This window comes from Triticum urartu, chromosome 4 (genome assembly GCF_003073215.2).
Source record: "Triticum urartu cultivar G1812 chromosome 4, Tu2.1, whole genome shotgun sequence".
In the NCBI taxonomy this organism is placed as follows: domain Eukaryota; kingdom Viridiplantae; phylum Streptophyta; class Magnoliopsida; order Poales; family Poaceae; genus Triticum; species Triticum urartu.
In genome coordinates this window covers 411,417,380-411,445,047 of record NC_053025.1, presented here as the reverse complement: position 1 = coordinate 411,445,047, position 27,668 = coordinate 411,417,380, and the positions used below count along the sequence as shown (strand labels likewise).

At 43.0% G+C, this 27,668-nt stretch overlaps 1 protein-coding gene across 5 annotated transcripts; it reads right to left on the bottom strand.

The window, feature by feature from the left end:
* Nucleotides 1-10,360: 10,360 nt before the first annotated feature.
* On the bottom strand, nucleotides 10,361-16,992 carry LOC125551813 (DUF724 domain-containing protein 3-like). 5 transcript variants are annotated; one of them, XM_048715174.1, is made up of 9 exons: nucleotides 15,904-16,990; nucleotides 12,713-13,100; nucleotides 12,399-12,592; nucleotides 12,192-12,305; nucleotides 12,046-12,100; nucleotides 11,849-11,970; nucleotides 11,644-11,779; nucleotides 11,528-11,569; nucleotides 10,361-11,448 (listed from the first exon to the last, which is right to left on the bottom strand). In XM_048715174.1, the coding sequence occupies exons 1-9, from the start codon at nucleotides 16,903-16,905 to the stop codon at nucleotides 10,676-10,678; spliced, it is 2,826 nt and encodes a 941-aa protein (XP_048571131.1). In that variant the 5' UTR covers nucleotides 16,906-16,990; the 3' UTR covers nucleotides 10,361-10,675. The 5 variants fall into 5 exon arrangements, with proteins under 5 accessions (XP_048571131.1, XP_048571128.1, XP_048571127.1 ...); XM_048715171.1 differs by having other exon boundaries at nucleotides 11,849-11,967; nucleotides 12,399-13,100; nucleotides 15,904-16,991; XM_048715170.1 differs by having other exon boundaries at nucleotides 12,399-13,100.
* Nucleotides 16,993-27,668: the final 10,676 nt, after the last annotated feature.

The window sequence follows — 27,668 nt, the reverse complement described above, 5'->3', positions numbered from 1 at the left end:
CCATGAATAACAATGCTCTAGATATTTCTCGTGATGCATTACACAATTTGAGTATCCATTATGCTATACATAACACCAAGCCTATCATGATGGATGACATGTTTCTATATCACGCATCTCATTTATTTGAGCATTGGATATTTTGTGCTAACCAACACAAGCACGTGCGCATCATGATGGATGATGTGTACATATACCACGCACACACAATTTTTCCTTTGCCTTTGTTTTGTGTAGGTACTCACGTATACTCGTCAACCTCTCAATCCCAAGAGTCGATGAAATGAGCTCTTGAGAGCAACGACGATTTGGGATCCCGTGGATTGTCCTTCCCACTGTCCTTTTCACGCAACGACTTCGCGCATTCCTTTTACTTGGCTCTCACACGACTTTGGGCTATTTACCATTTGTCACCTTATGCCCATTATATCGTGTTCACTTTGCATGTTATGCCTATTTCTATGTCTTTGCCATGCAATTGTGACCCTTGCTTGCATTTACCCATGATTCGCCATTATACTACTTCTATGTGTATTTGCATGCTTGGTGGAGATCGTTGCTGCTATTTCCATGTTTATAATGTGCCTCATGCTATTGATGCTTGTTGTGTGGGGAGAGTCATGATGTCCCATTGCTATTTACATATGGCCTCTCGCCAATACAATGATGATACATTGCTCATATCTTCCTTTCATGTGTGTGCTATGTCATGTGAAATATTCATGCCCACCATTTGCACACATGACATGCTTGGCATGATTCCTTCTAGTACGTTGCATCTTCGCACTACTAGCTTGCTTGACTTGACCACTATTATTGCTTGCTTTGTCGCATCACCCATGTTCCATTCTTACTTGCTTTCTTGGGTTGATGACATATATGTTCATGCCTCTCACATGATATATCTTGTTCATTGTCGCTTGCCTCCAATTGTTGCACCTATGCTTATTGATCATGGTGATTTATACATATTACTTGTCATGCATGCTTATTTGACTGAGCTTATTGTCTTTGGTTGTACTCGCATCATATGCTTTCATACCATACCACACCTTGTCCTTTCTTATGATGAGCATGATGCATACACTTGTTGGGTATCTTACCACATGAATGATAGGTTTTGCATTTCCGCTAACCTCGTTTGTTTTTCCGAGTGTTTGTCATGTTCTTTCATTTTTATGGATTCAGAAGGCGATATCGTCATGATACAATTTGGTTATGTGAAGGCGTACACGATGCGCGACAATAATATTTTCGACATTATCATAAAGGTGAACCCCTTCCCTTTGAGCCATCCCCAAATACGCATATTGGATGGGTCATTCTTTCATTTTTGTTTCCTTCTTGTTGTCTACATGATACATCTCGCGAACGGAGGAACGACATTGGAGATTGGCTCTATGGACCTTCACATTGAGGAGCGCTCGGACTTATTGGATGCACCTTCGAACCTCCACTCATGCAACGACATCGAGCATTGGTACACCACCACCTCCATATTTGTTGATTGTGCTCACACATGTCATGCTCGATGGACATATCATACTCACCACAAGTTTGCACCCTATGGATGGATTGACTCACATTATGATTGCATTGTTGCATCTTGTATTCCCATGTCATCCATGATATATAAGCTTGTGCATTTCCTTAGCAAATTTGTTGTGATATTTCTTGATGGCATATTCATACATAATGATCGCATTGCCTACCATCAATTGCATGATAACATACACATATTGAGCATCCATTGCCATTTTCATGCTCTTGATAAACCATCACACTGTGACATCATTTTGCACTGTGGTTGAATTGATCATATTCACAATACATTAGTGTGCATAATGAATATTTTTGCTCCCATGAATGCTTTGCATATCATTCTGTATCATCTTGATAAGCTTCATGCACTCTGTCATGAACAATCTTGCCGAACGGACTCGTTCTTACATGATGGACACTTTGTGTGTGCTAACCATTGTATTTCCGAGTGTTGCTTGTGTTTGCTCTTTTTGCATGTATACTCCTCCGGCAACACCTTGGAGTGCTTGTGATGAGGACATTAATACCATTGTTACACCCACAGCCCCTGCTGCTATACATACTGGACCAATTACTAGAGCTCGCGCACGCCAATTGAATTACCAGGTACTTTTGTTTCTTGGTAACGATTCTAATGTTCATGAGAATATGATGCTGTCTAAATTGGATACATTTGTTTTGCTTACAAATGAAGGTCCTAGCTTGGACAAGAAAGATGAACCTTGGAGCAAGTTCAAGCATGGAGGTGATGGCATGCGCGAGGGGAACAAGAACAGAGTTACAAGTGATGATTCCATGACTTTGAAGCCGCCATAATGAGTGCACGAAGCCTTGGATAAAATATACAAGATGCCACTTCATAAATTTCATCCAGAGGCTATTTTAGGTGTTGTGTCACCTTATTTTTGGGCCAGGCCCATGTAATTTTGAAATACTTGATTATAGGCTGTTTTTAGAGTCCATGTGTGTGGGGAAATAAGAGTTGCGGTTGGTTTCAGACCCCTCCTCCAAGGGCCACGAAATTCTCCCTCTCTTCTCCATATATACAGCTCTTAGGGCATCGTTTAGACTTTGGGATTTGTTTACATTAAAAGTTCGCCATAGCTGCAACTTCGTGTACTTCGTTTGTGTTCAACAACCAGACAAAGACGTCACAGAACCCCACCTTTGATAGAGGCGAGGGTCCCGATCTTTCGATGAGATGATAAGTATCAATTTGGTGGAGTCAACTTTGATGATCCGACTACAAATGTGCACGACATTGCGCCTTAGCAATCGCTAAACCAATCTCCCGAGGTTACTGACGATGCTGGAAGCACGATCAGCCTGACCATGAAGGTCTATTCCTGCATGCAATCGAAGAACAAGCAAGAATATGATAATGCAATCTGAATATTGCGAATATAAATGAAGTATTAATAAAGGTGGGGATCCGAAAGCGGTCTTTGTCTGGTCGTTGGACACAAACGAAGTACACGAAGTTGCAATGGCTAACTTTTAACTAAACAAATCCTAAGGAAAAAATTACTAGATGAATCTACTTATATAGGAGAAAGGGGTGGCGGCCAAGGAGGTGGGAGGACGTCCCAAGGCAGCCCAAAACTAACTCTAGGTCGTACAAGGCTCATGGGCCCAAGTGGAGGTGATGCAACACCTTTGGGCTTGTAGTTTGACTCGTATTCTGCTGCAACGTCAGATTGTTTTGTCCATAACTCAATGCTCCAGATGAATTTGAAGGTGAATCCAATTGTGTTGGAAAGAGCACGAAATCTACTTTCAAACAAAAAAAGAATCACCCAATTCGGAGTCCGTATGAAAAAGTTGTTGGCTTTTTGAGTCAGGTATGTCTGTGCAGTCCGAATCTGAATCCAGAACGTGAGAGGCTTGGACTCTATCTTCTCTTGGCCCAAAAGTGACGTGAGAGGACTTTTTGAATAGCACCTAAACTTCTTTTTTCCCTTATCTTCATATGTGGATTGTACAAATGTCCCATACACCTGCAATTAGACATGGCACAAAAGTTTGTAAAGTATTTTTGTCCTGGATGACATAAAGAAATTATTGCATAGTTTGCATTAGAAATCACCTCACAAATATACATGTATGCAATATTTTTGGCCATATCCAAGATAGTCATGTCCTCATCAACCTTAATCAATAAAGCTTTCATATTATATTTGCAATATCCAGATTGCAATCTTAGTTTCTTGCTTGTTCTTTGTTTTGCTCGCAGGAAATAGACCCTCGTGGTCAGGTTGATCATGCTCCGGCGTGGTCAATAACCCTCGGAAGTTGGTTTAGCGATTGCTAAGGCGCGACGTCTTCGCACGTTCGTAGTCGGATTGTTAAAATTGACTGCCACAGAAAACGATAGCTATCTCATCGAAACATCGGGACACCCTCGCCTCTATCAAGTGGTATCAGATTCCCAAGTTGCTCGGTGAGATTTTACAGTTTTTTGTAGTTTAGATCGAGTCTGTTCTTCATACCTACAGTCCACAGAAAATCCAAAAAAATAGTGTTAGTTCATCATATCCAAACCAATCTGAGTCTTTGCATAATCTTTTTAGGGTTTTGCATTATTGAATTTGCGGTTGCATCGTCGTGTCTAGTTGCTGGTCTTAATGTCTAGTCTTTTAGAGTTTCGAGTTATGTTCACAAGTTGTCACGCTGTCGCCACATCATCATCATCACCGCTGCCATATACCACCATCATCATCACCGTTGCCATATACCACCATCGTCATCACCGCTGCCATATATCACCATCGTCATCACCGTTGCCATATATCACCATCGTCATCACCGCTGCCATATACCACATATCCACCGCCATCACGATAATCTGAGTCCACCTCTATCACAGATTCGCCACCAGTCTGTGTTCCACCGCCCTACATATATCCGCCACCAGTCCGAGTTTCCACCAGATTCATCTCCGCCACCAGTCATAGTCCAGTATTTGTTTCTTTGTTTTCGATTTCCAGATCACGCCATACTCCGAGTCATGACTGAGAAAGAATCTCGAACTGTCGTGTTACCCACAGTAGAAAAATAGTTCCAGTTTCAAAAAAAACTAAGTCTCTAGCACGGTCTAGCCTAGGAAAAAAGTGCAAACAAAGTGAAAAAAAGAAAAAAAATCAGAGCGTGCTTCTCCCTTGTTTACGTGCAGCGCTATGATTTTGTTAGTGTTCTAGGCTCACGTCTCTAGCACGGTCTAGCCTAGGACCAGCACAGTATCGTCATTGAGCGTTTATTCAACTTTGCATCTCTGAATTGATTATTGCTGACCCTTTTTGCTACCATATTATAAGCCTTCCCAGCTCCACATACATCTATGGCGTGCATTTGACTCTCCCTGGTAATTGCTCTATCCAAGCTTTGAGAGTTTTAACTACAACGGTTGCCGATCACCACCTGCTGCTTGGTAAGAACTGGTGAGAATTTGAAATTCGCTTGACAGATTTGTGACTGTCCACCACACCACCACTTCCTAGTAGTCTGTAGGATCATATTTTTGTGTGTTTCTATTACTGCTAACCATGGCAGGATCACAAGCCGATGAGACTGACTGGGAGAACATGACGAACAAAGAGTTACATGATAAGTTTCAGCAAATGATGAGTGGACAGGTAGAAGATGTGCTAAACAGATTTGAAGAGGCCATGGAGAAGATAGATGGCATTGAGAAGGCGTTCGAAACAAAGCTCGATAACAAGTTTAATGAATTACTTGCGCGTCTTCTACAACCACCGCTTGTTGCACCTGATGCACCTCTACAGCCACAACAACAACAACGTCGCCTTCCAAATCAAGTGGGACGAGCACTGCGCGTTCCCATTGAGACTAGTCAAAATTCCGGTGCCACTGTTGATGCTTCTGTAGCTCCTGCTGCTACTGCACAGGTGGAGGACCATTATGAGGATGAGGTTGATCAAAATCAGAACTACGTGCAACCACCAGCACCAGCACCACCACCACCAGGTCGTCCTCATGCATATCATCACAACGGTAGGGCTGCACCACCACCTGAGGTACGAGATCATGACCTTTTTCCTAAACTGAAATTGAATATTCCACCATTTGAGGGTAGATATGTTCCTGATATATATCTTACTTGGGAGTTAGAAACTGAACAACGTTTTACATATTTACAATATCCCGAGGAGAGACGTGTTCCTGCTGCTGTTTGTGCTTTCACTAATTTTGCATGTGTTTGGTGGTCTGAACATTGTAGATTATATCCTATCCAGCTACTTGGGCTGCTTTGAAAATTGTTGTGCATACTCGCTGGGTTCCACCATATTATCAACGTGAATTGCTTCGAAAATTGCAGCATTTGAGACAAGGAAAAAATTCTGTAGAAGAATATTATCAGGAATTACAAACTGATATGATTAGATGTGGTATTTTTGAGGATAATGAAGCTATGCTTGCACGTTTTATGGGTGGATTAAATAAAGAGATTCAGACCATTCTAGGGTATAAGGAATATAATAATATCACTCGTTTATTCCATCTTGCTTGCAAAGCTAAACGTGAAGTGCAGGATCGACACGCATTGGCGCAAACTAACTTTTCTGCAGGTCGACCTTCATCATGGACACCGCGTGCATCCTCTACTTCCACACGTTCTGCTGCACTAGTGCCTCCGTCAGCTGCCACCGCCAACCATGATATAAGAAAGCAGGCACAACCATCACTATTTGCCAAGAACACACCTTCTGGGCCTGCATAGAGCTCTTCTTCATCCATGGCATCAACAGGGCAAACGCATGATATTATTTGTCATTGTTGCAAGGGTGGAGGTCTTTATGCGAGACAATGCCCATCTCAGCGTGTGATGATTGTTACCGAGGATGGTGGGTATGAGTCTGCTAGTGACTATGATGAGGAGACTTTGGCTCTTATTACAAGTGAAGAACACGGTGGAGATGATTCTGATCATGAGACACAATACATGGCTGCTGAAGATGCTGACAGGTATGAATGTTTAGTTACTCAACGTGTTTTGAGTGTGCAGGTTACGCAAGCTGAGCAAAATCAGAGGCATAATTTGTTCCATACAAAGGGAGTTGTGAAGGAACGTTCTGTTCGCGTCATCACAGATGGAGGAAGCTGCAACAACTTGGCTAGCATGGAGATGGTGGAGAAGCTATCTCTCACCACAAGACCACATCCATATCCTTACTACATCCAATGGTTCAACAACAGCAATAAGGTTAAGGTAACACGTGTTGTTCGTGTGCATTTTAGTATCTCTACATATGCTGATTATGTTGATTGTGATGTGGTACCCATGTAAGCATGTTCCTTATTACTTGGTAGACCGTGGCAAAGAAGGGGAGGGATAGCATATTTGTTGTCATGGATAGATTCTCGAAAATGGCACACTTTATACCATGTCATAAAAGCGATGATGCTCTTATCTATGGACTTTGTTTTAGGTTTACCTCGACCAAAGAAGGGGAGGGATAGCATATTTGTTGTCATAGATAGATTCTCGAAAATGGCACACTTTATACCATGTCATAAAAGCGATGATGCTTTAATGTTGCTGATTTGTTCTTTCGTGAAATTATTCGCTTGTATGGTGTGCCAAATACTATTGTTTCAGATCGTGGTACTAAATTTCTTAGCCACTTTTTGAGATGTTTATGGGCTAAGTTGGGGACTGAACTATTTTTTAGTACTACTTGTCACCCCCAAACTAATGGACAAACTGAAGTAGTCAATAGAACATTGTCTACTATGCTTAGGGCTGTTTTGAAGAAGAATAAAAAATATGGAAAGAATGCTTGCCTCATATTGAATTTTCTTATAATCGTTCATTGCATTCTACTACTAAGATGTACCCTTTTAAAATTGTGCATGGTTTCCTACATCGTGTACCTATTGATTTGTTGCCTCTTCCACCTTCGGAGAAGGTTAATTTTGATGCTAAAGAACGTGTTGAATTGATTTTAAAAATGCATGAGTTAACTAAGGAAAACATTGAGCGTATGAATGCTAAATATAAATTTGTTGGAGATAAGGGTACAAAGCATGTTGTGTTTGCACCTGGAGATCTTGTTTGGTTACATTTACGTAAGGATAGATTTCCTAATTTGCGTAAATCAAAGCTAATGCCACGTGCTGATTTTGGGGTTAGTCCCACTTTTAACATTGCAGATTTGAAGCCTTATTTGGGTGAGGAAGATGAGCTTCCGTCGAGGAAGACTTCATTTCAAGAAGGGGAGGATGATGAGGACATCAATACCATTATTACACCCGCAGCCCCTGCTGCTATACATACTGGACCAATTACTAGCGCTCGCGCACGCCAATTAAATTATCAGGTACTTTCGTTTCTTGGTAACGATTCTAATGTTCATGAGAATATGATGCTGCCTAAATTGGATACATTTGTTTTGTTTACAAATGAAGGGCCTAGCTTGGACAAGAAAGATGAACCTTGGAGCAAGTTCAAGTATGGAGATGATGGCGTGCGCAAGGGGAACAAGAACGGAGTTACAAGTGATGATTCCAGGACTTTGAAGCCACCATAATGAGTGAATAAAGCCTTGGACGAAATATACAAGATGCCACTTCATAAATTTTGTCCATAGGCTATCCTAGGTGCTGCTTCACCATATTTTTGGGTCAGGCCCATGTAATTTCGAAATACTTGATTATAGGCTGCTTTTAGAGTCCGTATGTGTGGGAAAACAAGAGTTAGGGTTGGTTTCGGACCCCTCCTCCAAGGGCCACGAAATCCCCCCCCCCTCTTTCCTCCATATATACAGCCCTTAGGGCATTGTTTAGACTTTGGGTTTTGTTTAGATTAAAGTTCATCATAGCTGCAACTTCGCGTACTTCGTTTGTGTTCAACGACCAGACAAATGCGTCACAGAACCACACCTTGATCAACAAAGTTTTTCTCTTATATTCGCAATATGCAGATTGCAATCTTAGTTTCTTGCTTGTTCTTCGTTTGCCTGCAGGAAACAGACCTTCGTGGACAGGTTGATCGTGCTCCGGCGTGGTCAATAACCTCTCGGAGTTGGTTTAGCAATTGCTAAGGCGCGACATCCTCGCATGTTCGTAGTCGGATCGTCAAAGTCGACTTCCTCCAAAACAATAGCCATCATCTCATCGAAAGACGGGACACCTTTACCTCTATCAGATCTCGGTCTTTCTGCAGCCAATTGTACGGGCCATATTTATACTAAATCTCACTGCTATAGCTTTAGCAGAGAATCCTTTCGTTAGTAGCAGCCATGAATTTTTCGGTGTGGTCTTGTAGTACTGCTCCAACTAAACCTGCAAGCGAATCAACATCGAAACTTGCATCAGCATTCAAATTTGCATAGCCGAGCTTTAGCCTCATCCACCCATTGGGTTTCACTTTCACTTTTGGAATGAATGAGAGTATAAAATTAGCCGCAAGCCCCCTCACTTTGTTCCAGTGGCAGATAATAAACATGATATATTTTTCTTAACTTCTCTACTGCGTTTGACACTGGGCGCAATAGGTAATCTGTAAAGGATTTAGGCTTTAGCTTCTAATATATATTTTTCCTGCTTGGCTTCTTCATAAACAAAGGAAGGACAACAAGGATAAAATGGGTTTTATATATTTGCTTAACTTCTTTGTTATATCTGGCATACAAAATAATAATATATCCTGATTTATAAGAAAAGGAAGGACGACAAGGATAAAAACGATTTCATAGTTTGTTTAACTTCTGTATTGCGTTTGACATTCGGACCAAGGACACATCAGGTCATCTAGCGAGAATGTAGCCAAAAGCGAACAGCAAAATACAAAATTATAGGACGCTGATAACGCTCACATGTGTGGTGGGAGTGACATCCGCTCACATGCCTTATAACACACAAACTGCACCACGTCACCACATGCATGCATGTAGGAATTTTTTTTCTAGTTTTTAAAATGTTTTATCTCTTAACTTCGAAACTATATCTCATATCAATATGTTTCGATGACTTTTTGAGGGTTAAAAGTTGTCATATCTATTGCACATGAATTGCCATGGTGTTTACATTGAAGTTGCCATGATATGTTTCACCTATTTTCTTCTATATTTAAAAGTAAACTTTTACATATTATAAAATGGAGAATTAAGAAATTAGACTTGCCATGAAGCATAAACTAAAATTGTCATGATACATGCACTTAAAATTGCCATGATGCATACAAAAAATAATTTTCATGGTCAAAGTACTGGCATTGTCATGGTCAAAATATTAAAATTGCCATGCTTTATAAACTAAAATTACCACATGGCAACTTTAGTGTAATCACTATGACAAGTACGGTGTAAACATCATAGCAACTTTTGAGAAAAAAAATCGTCAGAACATATCAACATGGGATATAGTTTTGAAAATCTCGTCGAGACGGATTTAATGATGAAAACATATTTTTAATTTTTAAATTGTATTTTTTTAATTAGGAAATAAAACATTTTTAAGCCAAAACCAAAAAGATTCCCGCTAATATTATATGTTCTAACGTGACAAAATGAATGGTAATAAAGGAGTTTGGATCATATTGCTTTGTGCCACACATGTGGGTTAACATTTGCAAAATTATAATATACCATGATCTATAAAGAAGGGCAAAACGTAGTTGTGGACCTGAATAGGCTTCTTCATCGCATGCAGCATAAGCACTTCAATCAGCAGCAATGCAAATTCATTGCGATGCCGTTCTCTCCTACCAAGTGCTAACAGGATCTGATTGATTAAATGATTAACAGAAACACGCCAAGTTGACGGGCATCAAACCATACAAAAATAAATACAGATCAGATAATACGTATAAATCAACAGCATGTTTTCAGATTGACCCACTGCATAGCAGTCATCACAGGATTCGGGGAATGAATGACAACACGAGACAACCAGTTTACACAGCCATAAATATCGTCCAACTAGCATAGAAAAATGGGTCTAAACTTGACAGAGTTGAAGATCATACATCTGCTGCTTGCATAAAAGGTGTCGAATGACAATTGGAACCCTCATCCAAGTTTGGTGATAATCCTAGATAAAAGGTGCAACACACGGGAGCATAAGCTACGGGAACAATTAAGTTGGGAGACTGAAATGATTTCTGAATATCGTATCATTCGGAAAGCTGCAGTCTCGAACGCATATCGGCTAGAATGTCATGAAACCGCACTTCAACATTAACACATGCTTCCTGAGCTATGTTAACTCCCTCTTTCAGCCTCAAGAGCTCTGCATCTTCATCTTTTGTCTCCTTTGCAATCTGCTCTGCTTCACCACGAAGGCACTCAAGTTTCTGCTCAAGCTGAAATATAGCTCCTTCCTTTTCAACAAGTAATGCATGCTTGTGGGACATGGCAGACTCCTTCCGTGGTACCAATTCTTTCAACTCGTCCAGATGTCCAAGATGCTTGGTGTGCTCCCATTTGGCCTCAAGTAATTTCATCAGACTGTGCTGCAGCAACTTAACATCAAATCCATTTTCCTCTAAATGGGCAAGTGCGTTGATCTTTCTTTCAAATAACTCAATATTATCTTCTATGCATGATCGCTTGACACTTTCAACTAAGCTGGCATATGTCACCATTAGACCTATAGCCATTCCTTCACGCAGTTCCGGCATAAATTGCTGAAGTGGAAGGAAATGGGGTTCCTGTGGTACCTTCCGAAACACTTCCATTGGTTCAATTTGATGCCATATGGATGAGGTCTTGATGAACGGAAAACGCTCACCAGAGATCTGACATGAAAGAAAAGGTGGGTGCAGAGAAGTCCCAACAGCTGAGCAGCTTCTTAATGCAGTGTTTTCCATGGTGCACTGTGAGCTCCCAGCATCCTGAATATGTAGTTGATTTGGTCTCTCATCCACTTTTTCCCCATCGAGTAAACCTGCCATCAATAAACTTCAGAGACATTCAACATAAAATGAATGCATATTTCTACCACAGGTAGTTTACACAGCACATACCTTGCCCGTCACAGATTGATTTGAAGCCTGGGGGTAGTAAACCTGCCATCAATAAACTTCAGAGACATTCAACATAAAATGAACGCACATTTCTTCCACAGGTAGTTTACACATACCTTGCCCGTTACAGATTGATTTGAAGCCTGGGGGTATTAAAGGAAACAGTTCCTGATTTGTTCCGTCATTTACGTTTACTTTTTCCTCCCTGTTGAGCTGCTGCTGAGTATGAGGTCCTCTGCTGTCCACTTGTCTCTGAAAATTTACTGAGGTAAGAAGCCATAAACTGATAGAAATACCTTATCAAGACAAAAAAGTTCATACTTCCATGAAGCATTCTTTCTGTCGCCCTGCCACTTTCTTTGCACTTCTCTTCTGGACAGTCCTAGTTCCATGCCCTGAGCTATGTGGGCTAGACAAACCTTTGAAGCCTTTCTTTTCAGCTGCTGCACATTACAAAACAATATTTAGATTTTGATAAACCATCTAGTTGATGGACACTGTTTAGACAAATTACTCACATTTCTTGGAGGCAAAAACCTTTGTGTTTGAGCTACTATCAGCCCCTCTTGACACCTGCAAACAGATTGACAGGCAGAACAGATAATGCACATGAACAGGGATACTATTAAGGAAGAGTTTTAACATAAACAGTAACAAGACATACCGCATCAGGTGCTCTCGTCTGCTTATCCAGCGGTGAAGGGGCATTGCACGTCGAAGCAGTCAAAGCACAAATAATTTCCTTACAAGAGCTATTGCTGTTACCTTTCAACTGAATCTGCAGATGAGAAAATTTGACATTTACAGTAACTATAAATGCATTGCATGTAAAACGTTACTTTAACTAACAAACACAATGACAGCGACTCACGTTATTAAATGTGTCACTGTTTCCCTCAAGTGCTTGAATAGGGTGAGTTTCCCCGCCTTTTTCCCCACCTTTATGCTTGGCACTAAATTTCTTTACCTGGAGTGGCTGGACATCAAGCGGGCTTTCCTGGCTTTCCTGTGGTTTCTGGACAGCATTATTTATGCAAGAGGAATCCATTTTCTGTTTTCTTAATCCTGCAATCAAAAGCATATCATGGGCTTCATCAGCAATTCTTCCACAGACAGGTGAATTAAGCTGACCATTTGAAAGCATCATGTCAAGCGGGGCTTCTTGAACAACAACTTCCACAATACCATCTGCTCTTGATTCGTTCTGAGGTGTTGGATTTTCTGAGGAAGCATGATGAACCCCGAGCCCCTTCATCGGCGCTGTACAAGAATCCACTATCCTTCGTGAAATCGCTTGAAAGTTATTTTTTCTAGATCGCGGAGAACAGGTTTTTGGAGAAAAATTGCTTGCTAGTGACTTGCGTAGTGCAGATAAACTAGTGTCCATCTCAGACTCCAACACATGTTCAGAACCTTCAGTTAACTCTTCAAGTTTTTTTCGTGGCAGTTCTATCCTTGACCTTTTTGTGGCTGGAGATTGTGTATGATGGCTATTTTCATCATCATTGGATGCCACCTCAACAGCTGAGCTTGGACGTTTTCCAGATACAGACTGCCGCCTATTACCTTGTCTCTGTATACGAAGGAAATTTCTAGAGTGGGTCATGCAAATTGAAATATATCCAATGCTAAATGCATAACAAATAGAATATCAAATATAATCAAAATAACAGTTATGAAAACGTTTTCAAGTCATAAAACTAACGCATGTGACCGCATAGTGCAAGATACTTGCATGATTGAATAAATCAAGATATGCAATTACTCAGCAATCCATATGGCTTATAAAAAGAAAGTAATATAGGACTCAACCCAAGCATCCACATGAGACAACATGCCTCATCAATTTTCATTATGAATCAGCCTGATGGGGAAAAGCCATGAAAAGAAAGTAGCATCAGTCAAGGGATTTCTCATATAAGTTATTAATTAATAAAACATCATAGTTCATGATTAATGTGATACCAATTAAACGCAAAACATGTGCCGCTAACGACAAGCATGCTTCAACAGGAAGCGAGCGAGCATGAGACGGGGGGAGGGAGGCCAGAAGGGTAATCCAGATTCCAAATATCTCCAAACTGTATGGAACAGCACGTGTAGGATACTTCATGCATTGCTAAGATACAAATATCTGGTTTAATATGAAATTCTAAAATCGCATGATTCTTCTTTCTGCGTCATTATGATACAGGCTAACCTAGTGATCATATAAATTGTAACTTTCTCAACAAAAAAAAAGATAAGACAAAATGTAACAGTTCATTTCTTGTTTCGATGAGAGTGTCCAGCCAGACAGCCTCTTATTATATACTCCCTCCATCCAAAATGTAGTGCATATTTTGTTTTCTAAAAGTCAAAAATGGCTATGTTTGACCAAGTTTAAGGGAAAAAATATCAACATCCACAATACAAAATTAGTCTCATTAGATCCATCATGAAGTGTACTTTTATATGTTTTTTATTTAGTATTCTAGATTTCGCTAGTTTATTCTAGAAACTTGGTCAAACATATACTTGTTTAACTATTGAAAAACCTATATGCACTATATTATGGAACAGAGGGAGTAGTGAAAACGAGCATAGTACAATACGGGTATTTTGGCACACACAGACATATGCACCAGTGGCACAAATATATCTATATTTTTCATACATATCAACAATGTGTGCACAAATTTGTCTTTTCTACATTCCAAACTGACTATACTTGTCACAAAATGTTGTTGTTGCTCATACTTCAATACAATACATTATTTTTTTTATTTGTAAAACATTGAAATATGTTTAAAAAATCACAAATGTAGTCATATGCACTGAGCTCAGTTGTGTAACTTTCTAGTAGTAATAAGACTATACAAGTATTATGCACTTCATAATACTATTGTTTCAACCTACCATGCAGTACCAGTCCAACAGATGCAACTGCGGAGGAAAAAATATTTAGAGAATTTATAAGATATTTGTAGCATAGCCTTCCTGTTTCTATTTTTCCTATATATTACTACCTCCATTCCTAAATATAAGACGTTGGGGCAGTAGATGCAAAAGAATCAGCCACGAAATCGGTTTCCATGGGGGGAAAATTGTCCACAACATTGACCCTTGGATGGTCTGATACCAAATGCAAAGATTTAGGATGAAACCCCAACCCAACTCACACCTTCCACACAAAATCATTTGGGGTCCTACCTTCTCATATGCAGTCTTCCAAAGCAAACAACACAAGTAAATAAGTAACATGTGCAGAGATAAATCAGCAGGATGATGACACTTCACCACAGCCAAACTTCAGCCTTTATTGTGTCATGGTTCAATGCCACCATGCAAATCATACAGGACAGAAGACACTCCATCCCACATTTAACCCAACAGAACATCCAAACACCTCCTAATTTTTCAGTGTATAACAGAAAACTGGGAAAGTAGTTAGATACTTCCACTGGAACTGAAGTGTTCCACAAATTGTATGATGTAACCTGTCAACAAAAGCCATCTTGCAATTTCCCTACTATGTATCTATATGTAAGACTTCAACATCAAACTAGCACCTTTCGAAAATGATCAAGAGCACTGAGGTAAAGAAGGGATGCAGAATACATGGCATACAATCAGACTAATTGTAATGAACAAAGTTGAAGTCTACAAGATTGATATTGTTATGAGAAAAAATGGAAGCTGGATATGGTTCAAGAGAAGCTAGATACTAGCTCCACACCAGCATTTACAGCTTCAGATTTGATAATGTCAAATGAAATGATGGAAACACGAAGAATGGCTGAAAGCACATATTATTCTTGCATGTATTTTGAAGAGCATGTCAATATCTTTAGTGACACCATCGGTAGTCCAACATTGTGGGCAATACAACAAGACATAACATCTAAAGTTTAATTATGACGCAAAAAATCAAAGTCGATTATGCAAGAAAATCTTCATATTAGTTCATAGTTCTTCAAGAAAGTAATTCAGAACCTCAGACAATCAAACTCTTGGCGTCGGAACTCAGAAGCAACATGTTTTAAGAATGCATGGCTAGCGGGTTGTGGGAAAAGGATAATACATTAAATTTCGAAATAATATTTATAAGAATAAACAAATACTCCCTCCGTCCCAAAATATAAGATCATTTTTGACACTATGATAGTGTAAAAAGGGATCTTACATTTTGGGACGGAGGGAGTAACTCCCAAAGATGTATCATCTAACTTTAATCAAATCGGATACGAGACAAAAACAAATCACCCTGATCGATTCATGGCCGAAAGCAGCAAAATTTGCAGGTGTACACAATCCAGAAACAAAAACTATAACATCAGAGTACTGAAACTGTGAACTAGCATGCACCGGTAGGAGGTGGATTTCGCAAATATTACCTTAGGACTTACAATCCTCCAATGCTTGCCATTCCACTTGTATTGAGGCTTGAGCAACTCTGGCACCTTCTTCAGCAACAGCTCTCCCTCCTTTCCGTCAATGCTAACCTCGTACTCACCCTCGCCAACAGCCCTTTGCACCACCCCTGGTGACCAAGCGCCGTCACAGTACACCTCCACTGCGGCACCAGGACCGAGGCGGAACTCGCTCTCCCGCGGAGAGTGCTCCACGTCTGGTCTGATGAAGAGGCAATGCAGGTACTCCATGGCCTTCCCCCCACCCACCTCTTCCTCCAGATCGGAGTACTCCACGAGGTAACTCAGCCTATCAATGACCTTGGCCACGGTGGCGGGGAACCACGAGTAGCCATACAAGTCCCGGTCCCTCACCACCTCCACCTTGTCCCCAACGGCGTAAACCCTAACCGCCCGCTTGGGCTGGACAGAAATGGCGACCTTGGACGGGAGCCACTGGCCGTCGACGTAGTCGCGGCGAGGGCGGACGTGGTGGGGATCCTGGAAGGTTATGACCTCGCGGGTGATGGGGAAGGCGGCGGTGAGGGGGTCAATGGCGAGAAGGATTCCGGACCACCATCCGTCGTTGTGGAAGGCCTCGACGATGTCGTGGAGGCAGAGAGGCTCCGGGTTGGAGGGAGGAGGGGGGCGAGGGCGGATGTGGGAGGGAGCGAAGGGTTCGACGAGGGTACCGCCGGAGTCGTCGGAGAGGAGATGGGAGTAGGTGACGGTGTAGCGGGCCCGGGAGCCGCGGCCGCGCGCAGGGAGGAAGCTGTCGACTTTGGCCTCGAACCAGGAGCCGTGGAAGCCGTCGTCGTCGACGCGGACCTCGACCTCGGTGCCAGGGGGCAGGGGCGGCTGCTGGGCAAGGGGCGGCGCGGAGGAAGGGGGAGGGGACTGTGGGCGACGGGAGGCCTTAGACGGAGTGCTCCAGCCTCGGCTGCGGCGCCGGCGGCGGCCGGTGGGCGCCGGCGAGCGGCCGGGCATTTGGGCGGAATGGGGGTTATGCGCGTCAGGGGTTTTGGGTGGGCACGGTCACGGGTCTGTCGGACCCTGGGGGGTTCCTTTTCCTTCAGTTTCCGCGGCCAGTGGTTGCTCTGCTCGATCTATCCCTAACTCCCCTGTTCTGTAAAATTTCCAGATTTAGGGAGGAGTTGGGTCAAAAATCGTCCCGATGGACTCCACCGCCCATCCCGCCGAGCCATTGACCTTGCCACCCGCCCGGCCGGTTGTCGCGAATCAGGTTGTCCACTGCGCCTGCCTTCCCGCCGTGCCTCGCCCGGTCCGCCGCTCCTCGCCCTGCCACCCCACTACCCGTCTCCACTCAGCCCGCCACCTAGCTGCCTGGCCATGTAACCTTTCCGTTGCACCCCTTCGCCCCATTATGATGCCACCCCAGCCGCCTCGCCGCTGCAATACTTCCCCGCCCGCCTCGACGGTCATCAGCTCAGCCCGAGTGTCAACATCGCTGACCCAAAGAGCCCGCCGGCAGAAGCGAACCAAGCCCACGGTGCACGGTCCAAGCGTGCACGCGTGGCCAACCCGCGAGTGATGGGACCCGGAGTGGGTGGCAGCAGCCCGAGCCCAGGCAAGGACTACTTAATCCTCAACCGCCAGAGCGCGAAGCATCCAGTGGATCAGGCGAACGACCCGACGGCCACCTACCTCTTTCCCCTTCCTTGCTAGGACCCCTAGCCGCCACTCTTGCAATTCCTCTGTAATCGACACTGCAATTGAGTTGTACGAGAGATTGCTACCAAGCTATATGAAATACTAGTTCGTCCCTAACATCTGGTATCAGAGACCAAACTTCACCCTCTCCGCTTCGTTCTGGCGCGCCTCGTCAAGACCAGGAGCTTGCACCGAGCCAGGGCGCATCTGAAAGCCATGGACCCGAGTGTCTCTGCCTTCCTCATCAAGCTTGAGGCCAAGATCGAAGCCTCCATGGACGCGCAGACCAAGGCCCAGCAAGCAACATCGGCCAAGATCGACGAGGTACTCAAGTGGCGGCCCGATCTGGAGCGTCGGGTGGCGGATCTGAGCAACATGGTGGCGGCGCTGCAACTAGCCCAGCCGCTACCGCCCAAGGAAGGCGAGCAGCTCCCCGCGACTCAGGATCCGCACCAACAACCGCCCGTGACACACAGCGTCCACATCAGACCCGTGACTGGCGCGACGACTCATCAGCAAGGGCCCGTAGGCCAGGGAGTTTTCAACATAGCACGGCGGTCGTCGGCGGTGTCGTTCCATACGCCGCCGCTGCTCTCGGCAAGCGGTCAGTCCGATTCTCTTTCCTCTCCGTCTATGCTCTCTCCGTTTGCACATGCGAGCCAGATGCTCACTGGGTTGGGCCAAGCACACCCATCTATATCGTTTCCTCAGTTTATGGGAGAGAATCTGAATCTCTGGAAAATTTTGTGCGAGCAATATTACTCTATGTTTGGCATCCATCACACCTTATGGGTCCCGATGGCCGCGCTCAATTTTTCTGCTGCTGCTTTTGTTTGGTTGCAGGCGATCCAGAAGCGCCTGTCAGAGTTCGATTGGGATGCATTTACCTCTCTGTTGTGCTCCCGTTTTGGTCGCGCTCGGCACCAAATGCTGATTCGCCAGTTCTATATTGTGCGACAGACCACCTCAGTAGCTGGTTATATTGAGAAATTCAAGATGATTATTGACCATTTGAGTTTGTATTCTGATTCTATCCATCCTTACTACTTTCTCACTCGTTTGTGGGGGGGGGGGGTTGAGGACCGATATTCGGGCAGTGGTGCTGGTTCAGCGGCCCCCTGATCTGGACACGGCGTGCTCATTGGTGCTCCTGCAGGAGGAGGTGCTGGGCGGCACTTTCGGGTCCCTGCGCAGCCACCTGACGCGGCAACCAAAGTGGTTGTACCACTACCTCTATCGCTACCTCCAAACCGCCCCGCACCCGCCGCGGGGGCGATTGATCGTCGTGGCACGGATGTTGCGCGCGTCGAATCTGCCAAGCTCAAGACACTGCGGGACTATTGTCGTGCTCGTGGCCTGTGCTTCAAGTGCGGCGAGAAGTGGGGGCACGACCACGTCTGCCCCACTTTGATCCAGCTGCACGTCGTCGAGGAACTTCTTAACATTTTCGGTATCGACAACGCCATTGACATGCAGCTGCCGCTGCCTGAAGACGCGGTCATGGCTATTTCGCGCTCGGCAGTGTCCGGGGGCGTGTCGGCCAAAGCATTCCAATTGCGCGCATGGATCCAGGGCCGAGAGGTGCTCATGTTGGTGGACTCCGACATCACCAACTCCTTCATCGATCAAGAGCTCGCGACGAATCTCATCAACGCTCAACCTCTACAGCACGCGTACCGCGTCCGGGTGGCGGACGGGGGTGAGCTCCTCGGTTCTCTTGTGGTTCCTGCCTGCGAGTGGTGCACCCAGGGCCACGATTTCCGCACCGATCTGAAGGTCCTTGCCTTGGGCACGTATGACGTGATCCTTGGCACGGACTGGCTGGAAGCCCATAGGCCCATGATAGTGGACTAGCGTGCTATGTCCCTCGAGTTCCAGTCCCCATTGGGCAAGGTTTTCCTGTAGGGGCACGAAGCAGAATCATCAACCTGTATGCTCATCAATGTAGTGCAGCTCCTGAGTTTGTGCAAAAACAATGCAGTCAGCCACATTGTGCACTTGTGCCCCATCTCTGAAGATCAAACAAAAGGACAACCAATCCCAGAATGTCTGCAACCCATTCTGGAAGAATTTGTTGATGTGTTTGGTGATCCTGAGGGCTTGCCACCAAAGTGCTCGTGTGATCACAGAATACCTCTTCTACCAGGGGCTCAACCTTTTAGTATAAGGGCATACAGACATAAGCCTGATAGAGGCGAAGGTGTCCCGATGTTTCGATGAGATAGCTATCGTTTTCTATGAAAGTCGACTTTGATGATCCGACTACGAACGTGCGAAGAAGTCACGCCTTAGAAATCGCTAAACCAACTTCCGAGGGGTTATTGACCATGCCAGAGCACGATCAACCTGACCACGAGGATCTATTTCCTGCAAGCAAATGAAGAACAAGCAAAAAATTGAGATTGCAATCTAGATAATGCGAATATAAGATGAAAGATTTATTGATCAAGGTGGGGTCCTGTGACGCCTTCGTCTGGCGAACTTTTAATCTAAACAAAACCCAAAGTCTAAATGCTGCCCTAAGGGCTGTATATATGGAGGAAGAGGGGGGAATTTTGTGGCCCTTGGAGGAGGGGTCCGAAACCAACCCTATCTCTTGTTTCCCCACATTTACGGACTCTAAAAATAGCCTATACTCAAGTATTTCGAAAATACATGGGTTGGCCCAATAATAAGGTGACGCAGCACCTATAATAGCCTCTGGACGAAAATTATGAAGTGGCATCTTGTATATTTCGTCCAAGGCTTCATGCACTCATTATGGTGGCTTCAAAGTCCTGAAATCATCACTTGTAACTCCGTTCTTGTTCCCCTTGCGCATGCCATCATCTCCATGCTTGGCCTTGCTCCAGTGTTCATCCCTCTTATCCATGTCGGGCCCTTCATTTGTAAGCAAAACAAATGTATCCAATTTAGGCAGCATCATATTCTCATGAATATTAGAATCATTACCAAGAAACGAAAGTACATAATAATTTAATTGGCATGCGCGAGCTCTAGTAATTGGTCCAGTATATGTAGCAGTAGGGGCTGTGGGTGTAACAATGGTATTGATGTCCTCATCATCCTATCCTTCTTGAAATGAAGTCGTCCTTGAAGAAAGCTCATCTTCCTCACTCAAGTAAGGCTTCAAATCCGCAATGTTAAAAGTGGGACTAACCCCAAAATCTGCAGGCGCTCAAGTTTATATGCATTATCATTTATTTTCTCTAACACCTTAAAAGGACCATCAACACATGGCATTAACTTTGATTTGCACAAATCAAGAAATATATCCTTACGCAAATGTAACCAAACAAGATCTCCAGGTGCAAACACAACATATTTTCTACCTTTATCTCCAGCAAGTTTATATTTAGCATTTTTACGCTCAATGTTTTCCTTAGTTAACTCGTGCATTTTTAAGATCAATCCAGCACGTTGTTTAGCATCAAAATTAACCTTCTCCAAAGATGGAAGAGGCAACAAATCAATGGGTGCACGAGGTAGGAAACCATACACAATTTCAAAAGAACACATTTTAGTAGTAGAATGCAAAGAACAATTATAAGCAAATTCAATATGACGCAAGCATTCTTCCCACATTTTCTTATTATTCTTCATGTGGCGACCCGACCCGAATGGATCAAGTCTACTGTGCTCGGGTGTCATCCCTGGATCAGTAATGCTGACACGACACAGTACATCGAAGGATTTATAGCAGAGTGGCAATCACACACTTATTACATCGTTGTCTCAAAGAGAACTTATTACAATAAATATGGCTTAAGGCCATCTAATAACGATAACAGCGGAAGACTCGGAAGATAAATGGGTCCATCAACTCCAACGGCATCACTGAGTATAGAACCACGACCTAAAAACACCTTACTCGTCGTCTGAAAAGTCTGCAACATGAGAAGTTGCAGCCCGAAAACGGGTCAGCACATGGAATATGCTGGCAAAGTAACACATAGAGAGTAATGGAATGAAACAGCTATACTATATGCATATATGGCTGGTGGAAAGCTCTATGGTTACAGTTTTTGCGTAAAGCCAGTTTTTCCCTACTGCAAAGGAATAAATTTATTTAACTATCATGGTGGTTGTGAAACATCGAGAATGGTTGACAGCATTCCGATCCCAATTAAGTGAACAATTAAAACCCAACATCATTAATTAGAAGTAACATGTTGAGATTCACATGATATTCAAGTACTAGATACTCAAGTTGTCCATACCGGGGACACGGCTAATCATGATTAGTTTGTACACTCTGCAGAGGTTTGCGCACTTTTCCCCACAAGACTCGATCGCCTCCGTTGGATTTCTTGCACTACATGGTGTTTGAGAAACGGATGACCGAGACATAGCCTTTCAGAAGCGCTAGCACCTTACGATCGGGTAGACCGGTACACCTACATCCCCTACATCTGCTAGTCTACCACTGTAAGAGTTCGCACAACTTAGTCAACTATGCCAGAGCCCATAATGGCTTGTGGCTGCACACGGAAGTTTCTAGCATGAAAGATCTTATGATCCCTTTGAGCCTGGGTGGCGGTCCAAAATAAAACAGGCAAGTCCTGATAGACATTAGGTGCCTCAATCCACCCAGATGTGTGTTTAAGTTGCCACCTTAGATAAACCATTAAATTATCAATCTCACATCTGTCATGGATATCACTCACCCAATCCACGTCTACTAGCATAGCATGGCATACTAAGCAAACGTAGAAGTAACTCCCAAAGGTTTCATAATAATACAAGTAATAGGTACTACCTCATCTACTTCCCATCCACAATTTAATTAGATCCTAATCATGCAATGTGAGAGGATTGATCTAATGCAATAAAACTGGGTTGTAGAAAAGGTATGATCAAAGTGTGAACTTGCCTTGCTGATGATCCGCGAGACCTAGGGTTTCGAAGTAACAGGCGGCGCAATCCGGGTGATTTATCGCAGACAAACAATAAGCATACAATAAGTACTCATCTAATGCACAGGTAAAACTCGAACAAGAGAACGAACCAGAAAGTTCAACTTAAGAACTCCGGTTGCAAAGAAAGAACGAACCGAACAAAGAAACAGAAAACAAACGGCGGAAGAAAACAACTCGGTTCTAGCAAGTTGAAACTAGGTCAAATTTTTATTGTGGAAAAACTTGTTCAAGTTGATTAGACGGAACGGCGGTTTCGAAACGAAACTCCAGGCGCTTGAATCACCTGATTCCGATAAACGAGCGAGAAGAAAGACTAGAACGAAGATCAGATCTGAGATCACGATCGCGGAATAAATCCGACAAAAAAGAAAGAGACGAACGGTTAAACGAACGGGCGTTGTTAACCAGGAAAAATCGGTGATCACGTTCGTTGGGACGAACGGTCCGATAGAAGAACGAAAACCGATCTAGGGTTTTCGGAAAAGAAACCGAAAAAGAAACGGAAAACTGATCTAGGGTTTCGGAAGAAAACCGAAACAAAAACCGAAAGAAAAGAAAAGAATCGGAACGGTTTCAAAAATAAAAACCGAACCGAGGCGAGGGTAGGGTGGCGCGGCTACCTCGACGAGGCTCCGGTGAAGGGCTCCGGCGGCGGCGGGGTGCAAAGGCGGCGGCGGCGGCTAGACGGCACGGCGGCTAGGCGGCGGCGCTAGGGCGGCGGCGGCTTGGGGCTGCTGCTGCTACGGCGGCTTGATGTGAGGAGAGGGGGGGTAGAGGGGTATTTATATTGGTGAGGGGAGGGGGTTTCTTGGGGTAGGGGACAAGAAATAGAGTAGGAATAGGAAAAAAAAAAAAAGAGGAAACGGAGTAGGACTAAAGTCCTACTAGGACTCCAAAAGGGGCGGCGGCGGCCTCCTGGCGCCTGGCGCGCGCGGCGCGGGCGATTGCCTGGCCGGCTGGCTGCTGGCTGGGCCTTGGCCCAGGGCGTTGCAAGATTTTTTTAATCGGTTTCGCGCGCAGAAAAACACAGAAAAGAAAATCTAAACGAACTCAAAAAAACTAAAGTAAATTTTCCCCGACTCCTAAAAATGAGTCGAACAAAATGAACTTTTCTCCGGGCCTAAAATGCAATTTTCGAAAACGCGCATTTTTCCCTATTCAAATAAAACAAACAAACTCCGGCAAACAAAATTTGATCTATTTATTAAATCTTCATTTTTCCTCAATTTTGGGAAAGTCATATTATTCCCTCTCTTATATTTTTGATATCGGAAAAATTATTGAAGATGAAATAAATAAATCAAATGATCCTCTTTTCAAATTTGAGAAAACTCTCAAATATGAAAATAACGAAATCTCCAACTCTCTCCGTGGGTCCTTGAGTTGCGTGAAATTTCTAGGATCAACCAAAATGCAAGAAAATATGCTATGCATGATGATCTAGTGCATAACATTCCAAATTCAAAATTTGGGATGTTACACTTCAAAACATCCCTAAGCATGGTAGACAATGTTCTATTGACTATTTCAGTTTGTCCATCAGTTTGGGGGCGACAAGTAGTACTAAAAAGCAGTTTAGTCCCCAACTTAGCCCATAAACATCTCCAAAAGTGGCTAAGAAATTTAGTATCACAATCTGAAACAAAATAGTATTTGGCACACCATGCAAGCGAATAATTTCATGAAAGAATAAATCAGAAACATTAGCAGCAGCATCTTTTTTATGACATGGTATGAAGTGTACCATTTTCGAAAATCTATCCATGACAACAAATTTGCTATCCCTCCCCTTCTGTGTTCGAGGTAAACCCAAAACAAAGTCCATAGATATATCCTCCCATGGAACACTAGGTACAGGCAAAGGATTGAGTCGTGACTTAGCTTTTTGACATGTAGTGCAGCGAGCAAAGAGTGAGAATGCATACTTGTTAGCACGAAACACAAATTCATCGTTAACGACAAACTTGTTCCATGTTCTCCCTTCTTTATAATTCTACAATACATCTTTAAATTAAGCATCATGCACATTGATATGTCCATTTGCATCATGTTTTCCTACTGTTATTTATGATGTTTTTATCCATAATAATGCTTTTTGGAGTAATTCTAATGTCTTTTCTCTCATAATATGCAAGGTATACACAAAGAGGGAGAATTTCGGCAGCTGGAAATCTGGACGTGGAAAAGCTATGTCAGGCTACCTATTCTACACAACTCCAAGCAAGCTGGAACTTCACGAAGAATTTTTATGGAATATATGAAGAATATTGGAACAAATAAGTACCAGAGGAGGCCCACCAGGTGGGCACAACCCACCCGGGCGCTCCAGAGAGCCCAGGCGTGCCCTGGTGGGTTGTGCTCACCCAGGCCCACCTCCAGTGACCATCTTCTGGTATATAAGTCAATTTGACCTAGAAAAAATAAGGAGAGGAATTTCGGGATGGAGTGCCGCCGTCTCGAGGCGGAACTTGGGCATGAGCACTTTTGCCCTCCGGCGGAGCGATTCCGCTGGGGGAACTTCCCTCCCAGAGGGGGAAATCATCGTCATCATCATCACCAACAACTCTCCCATCTTGGGGAGGGTAATCTCCATCAGCATCTTCAACAACACCATCTCATCTCAAAACCTAGTTCATCTCTTGTGTTGAATCTTGTTACCGGAACTATAGATTGGTGCTTGTGGGTGACTAGTAGTGTTGATTACATCTTGTAGTTGATTACTATATGGTTTATTTGGTGGAAGATTATATGTTCAGATCCAATATGCTATTTAATACCCCTCTGATCTTGAGCATGATTATCATTTGTGAGTAGTTACTTTTGTTCTTGAGGTCACAGGAGAAATCATGTTGCAAGTAATCATGTGAACTTGATATGCGTTCGATATTTTGATAGTATGTATGTTGTGATTCCCTTAGTGGTATCATGTGAGCATCGACTACATGGAACTTCAGCATATTTGGGCCTAAGGGAATGCATTGTGGGGTAGCAATTAGATGATGGGCTGCGAGAGTGATAGAAGCTTAAACCAGTTTATGCGCTATTCCGTAAGGGACTGATTGGATCCAAAAGTTTAATGCTATGGTTAGAATGTATTCTTAATACTTCTCTCGTAGTTGCGGATGCTTGCGGGAAGGTTATTCATAAGTAGGAGGTTTGTTCAAGTAAGAACAGCACCTAAGCACCGGTCCACCCACATATCAAATTATCAAAGTAGCGAACACGAATCAAACCAACATGGTGAAAGTGACTAGATGAAAATCCCGTGTACCTTAAGAACGCTTTTCTCATCATAAGAAACCGTTTTGGCCAGTCCTTTGCCTCAAAAGGATTGGGCTACCTTGCTTCACTTTTTCTACTATTATCGTTACTTGCTCATTACAAATCATCTTGCTATCAAACTACTCTTCTACTTACAATTTCAGCACTTGCAGACATTACCTTGCTGGAAACCACTTGTCATTTCCTTCTGCTCCTCGTTGGGTTCAACACTCTTACTTATCGAAAAGAGCTACAATTGATCCCCTATACTTGTGGGTCATCAAGGCTATTTTCTAGCGCCGTTGCCGGGGAGTGAAGCACCTTTGGTAAGTGGAATTTGGTAAGGAAACATTTATATAGTGTGCTGAAATTTCCTGCCACTTGTTACTATGGAAAACAATCCTTTGAGGGGTTTGTTTGGGGTATCTTCACCTCGACCGGAACCACAATTAGCTATCCTTCAACCTACTGCACCTACTGAAAAGATTGAATATGAAATTCCTTCGGGTATGACAGAACAACTGCTAGCTAATCCTTATGTAGGAGACAGAACCGAACATCCTGATATGCACTTGATATATGAGAACAAATTTGTGGATTGTTCAAGCTTGCAGGTTTATGCGGAGATGAAGTTATGAAGAAGGTTTTCCCTTTATCTTTGAAGGGAAAAGCATTGGCATGGTATAGGCTATGCGATGATATTGGATCCTGGAATTGGAATCGATTGAAATTGGAGTTCCATCAAAAAAAAATCCTATGCATCTAGTTCATCGTGATCGGAATTATATATATATATATAATTTTTGGCCTCGTGAAGGAGAAAGTATCGCTCTAGATTGGGGGAGGCTTAAGTCAATGTTACACTCATGCCCCAATCATGAGCTCTCAAAAGAAATTATTATCCAAAAAAATTATGCTCGGCTTTCTTGTAATGATCAAACCATGCTTGATACTTCTTGTGCTTGTTCTTTTATGAAGAAGACTGTTGAATTCCAGTGGGATCTTTTGGAAAGAATTAAACGCAACTCTGAAGATTGGGAACTCGACGAAGGTAAAGAGTCAGGTATTAAACTTAAGTATGATTGTGTTAAATCTTTTATGAATACCGATGCTTTTAAAAAATTTAGCACTAAATATGGACTTGACTCTGAGGTAGTAGCTTCCTTTTGTGAATCATTTGCTACTCATGTTGATCTCCCTAAAGAGAAGTGGTTTAAATATCACCCACCTATTAAAGAAGAAATTAAAGAACCGGTACCAGTTAAATAAGAAACTATAATCTATAATGTTGATCCAGTTGTTCCTACTGCTTATATTGAAAAACCACCTTTTCCTGTTAGGATAAAGGAACATGCTAAAGTTTCAACTGTGGTCAACAAAAGCTATATTAGAACACCTAAACCTGATGAACAAATTAAAGTAGAACCTAGTATTGTCATGGTTAAGGATCTCTTGGAAGAAAATGTAGATGACATGTTATTTACTTCTGTGAAGAAGCTGCTAGAATTGCCAAACCTGATAAAAAGGATAAACGCAGACCTGTTGTCGGCATGCCCGTTGTCTCAGGTAAAATAGGAGATCGTTGTTATCATGGTTTATGTCACATAGGTGCTAGCATGAGTGATATTCCTTATTCCTTATATCAATAAATCATGAATGACATAGCACCCGCAGAGATAGAAGACATATATGTTACTATCAAACTTGCTAATAGAGACACTATATCACCAATTGGGATTGTTAGATATGTTGAAGTCTTATGTGGGAAAATAAAATACACTACTGATTTTCTTGTTCTTGGTTCCCCACAAAATGACTTTTGTCCCATTATCTTTGGTAGACCTTTTTTGAACATCATTAATGCTAGAATAGACTATGAGAAATAAACTGTCAGTGTTA